Genomic DNA, 3,049 nt, shown 5'->3' with positions numbered 1-3,049 from the left:
GGTGCCCTCAAGTATATGTAAATGATTCAAAATGTAAACAATAATAAGCCATAAAATAATTTTTTTATTTTTCAAAATGAAACAAAATTCACAAAAAAAAAAGGAAAATAATGTTTATTTTTGTATGCTTCCACTTTATTTATATTTGAAAAGTTTTCTCCATGGTTTTTTTTTTTTTTAATTACAAAGTCTTTGATGATATCGTTAAAATAAATTTTACATAAAACTTCTGCTTTCTATATTTGGAAGAGATATGTCATTACAAATATTATTTTAGCAAGTTTAAAGTGATTTCTTTTGTGCTGTAAACCATTTACCATTTCTGTGGTGCCCTCCCTCCTTCCTTTGATACCCTAAGCACATGCTTATTTTACTTAATGGTTAATCCAGCGCTGCTTGGGGATGATGATATTTTGCCAATTAAACATGCGCATTAGATCTTTGGTCTCCCCTTCAGATTTATTATTATTATTATTACCATTATTATTATTAATATTATTATTATCATCATTATTATCATTATTATCATTATAGACATTGCACAGTATACAATATCGTGAGGTTATTGTGTCTACCAGGCAGAAGGTCTGGAGTTTGTGGGAAGGGAGATAGTCAATCCCATCAACCCCAGTACTTGACAGGTACTTAATTCATCAACCCCGAAAGGATGAAAAGCAAAGCTGACCTCGGCAGAATTTGAACTCAGAACACGAAGACGGATGGAATACTGCTAAGCATTTCGCCTGGCGTGCTGACGATTCTGCCAGCTCACTGCCTTAATAATAATAATAGCAATAATAATAATAATAATAATAATAATAATAATAATAATAATGATTGAAACAATAACAACATGCATAAAAAAAAATGGTAAAAAGTGAGTGGTGTCTAATAATTTTGTGTAGGAGGTTGAAATAGGAATTTTAACGAGGTTAAGTAAACACCAGGATCTCTTGATAAATAATTTGGTCATTAAAGAAACATACAGCATGGGCTTTAATTACTGTGAAATTCTCAAATTATTCCAGATTTTATTCTTAAACAATTCTAGAGAGGATTCTCAAACTGTTCCAGAATGTATTGTCATACTATTCTACACTATATTACCAAATTATTTCAGAATAGTTTAGTCAAACAGACTCTATTCTCAAAATATTCTTTTATTCTTTTACTTGTTTCAGTCATTAGACTGTGGCCATGCTGGGGCACCACCTTGAAGAATTGTAGTCGAACAAATCAACCACAGTGCTTGATTTTTTTCAAGCACACATACACATATACACTTCTATACTTACACACACATACACACAAACACACACTCACACACTGCCCACCACACACTCCTCTCACAATATATATTTAATCGGCCTCTTTTGGCAAATCGCTAAGTTACGGGGATGTAAACATAACAACACCAGTTGTGAAGTGGTAACGAGTATCAAACACACAGACACACTGACAGACACACTGACAGACACACGCGCACATACACACACACACACACACACACAATAGGCTTCTTTCAATTTCCATTTATCACATCCACTTTTAAGACTTTGGTCAGCCAAAGGTTATAGCAGAAGACATCTGTCCACAGTGACAAGCAGTGGGAGTGAACTTCGAACCATGCAGTTTCGAAGCAAACTTCTTACCACACAGCCACACCCATTTTTAGATTTTGTGGTTGAACTGTTCCAGATTCATTTATTGAACTATTCTAAATTCTGTCATCATGCTATTCTGGATTGTATTCATAAACATAGACATAAACACACACACAAACACACACACACACCACTTTCCCCCCACACACACACACATACACACTCACACACTCTCACGCATGCACACAAACGCACACTCACACACTGTCCACCGCACATCCCTCTCACAACACGTGTACTGCCAGCACCATCAATATATATATATATAGTTTTAGGGAAAAGAACCAAGGTTCATGAACTCATCAATGAAAATCCACTGTCACATATAGAAAGATTAATAATTAAAAGCAGAATAAATGAGTATAATATAATACAAAGTAAATAAGATATGATATTTACTTTACTTTATATTATACTCATTTATTGTGCTTTTACTTATTAATTTTTCTATATGTGACAGTGGATTTTCATCGATGAGTTCATGAACCTTGATTCTTTTCCCTAAAACTATATATATTTTATACTCTGAAACTTAATTTAATTTTAATTTTTAATCAATTGAATTTAATTGAGTTTTTACCTGTAAATTTGGACGTTGATATATACATACAACCACCGATACCTCATATATATGAGCATAGAAAACATGAGAGATTCTCTCCTCATATCCTATCCGAAACAAACCCAGGACGACATGGTTGAGAAGCCAATTTCTTACCAAAACAAAACAAAGAACCAATTTACCTACCATTGTTTCCTTGAAGTCTTTCACATCATCAGTATCATCAATGTCATAGACACCACTCTGGTTGAGGTAATAATAATATTCAGGTTTCACAATTCCTAGGTTCTCTGAAATGACAATGCAATGCAACGAACAGTAAGTGGTTGTGGTGGTGGTGGTGGTGCTGTTGGTATTGATGGTGATGATGATAATGATAATTATAATGACAACGATGAAGATGATGGTGATGGTGGTGATGATGATAATGATAATGATAATGACGATGATGGTGATGACGGCACTGACAACAATGATGATGATGATGATGATAATGATGATGGTGGTGGTAATGGTGGTGGTGGTGTTGCTACCACTGTTTCTGCTGCTGCTGCACGTTATGACGGTGGTGGTGGTGGTGGTGATGATGATGATGATGATGATGGTGAGGGGGAGGAGGAGGATAATGATGATGATGATGATAAGGGTGATGATGATGATGAGGAGGAGGAGGAGGAGGATAATGATGATGATGATGATGATGATGATGATGATGATGATGACGATGATGACAAACTGTTAGAAATATTGTGAACTTCCTAAAAATGATTGCTGTAATTTTTTATTCACCTTTCTGGTCCTCGCTTGCTCCAAAACACAACTG

General features: G+C 34.8%; 1 protein-coding gene across 1 annotated transcript in view; it reads right to left on the bottom strand.

Moving 5' to 3' along the window:
• The window catches only part of LOC106870824 (unconventional myosin-Ie), a 55,371-nt gene that overhangs the window by 36,873 nt on the left and 15,449 nt on the right, over positions 1-3,049 (bottom strand). Inside the window, exons 6-7 of the mRNA XM_052972018.1 lie at positions 3,016-3,046; positions 2,251-2,516 (exon numbers count right to left, since the gene is read on the bottom strand). Coding sequence (XP_052827978.1) covers positions 2,251-2,516; positions 3,016-3,046 — 297 coding nt within the window. The remainder of the gene's footprint in view (positions 1-2,250; positions 2,517-3,015; positions 3,047-3,049) is intronic.

This window comes from Octopus bimaculoides, chromosome 12, assembly GCF_001194135.2.
Source record: "Octopus bimaculoides isolate UCB-OBI-ISO-001 chromosome 12, ASM119413v2, whole genome shotgun sequence".
Taxonomy (NCBI): Eukaryota; Metazoa; Mollusca; class Cephalopoda; order Octopoda; family Octopodidae; genus Octopus; species Octopus bimaculoides.
This window is presented reverse-complemented; position numbering and strand designations above follow the sequence as displayed.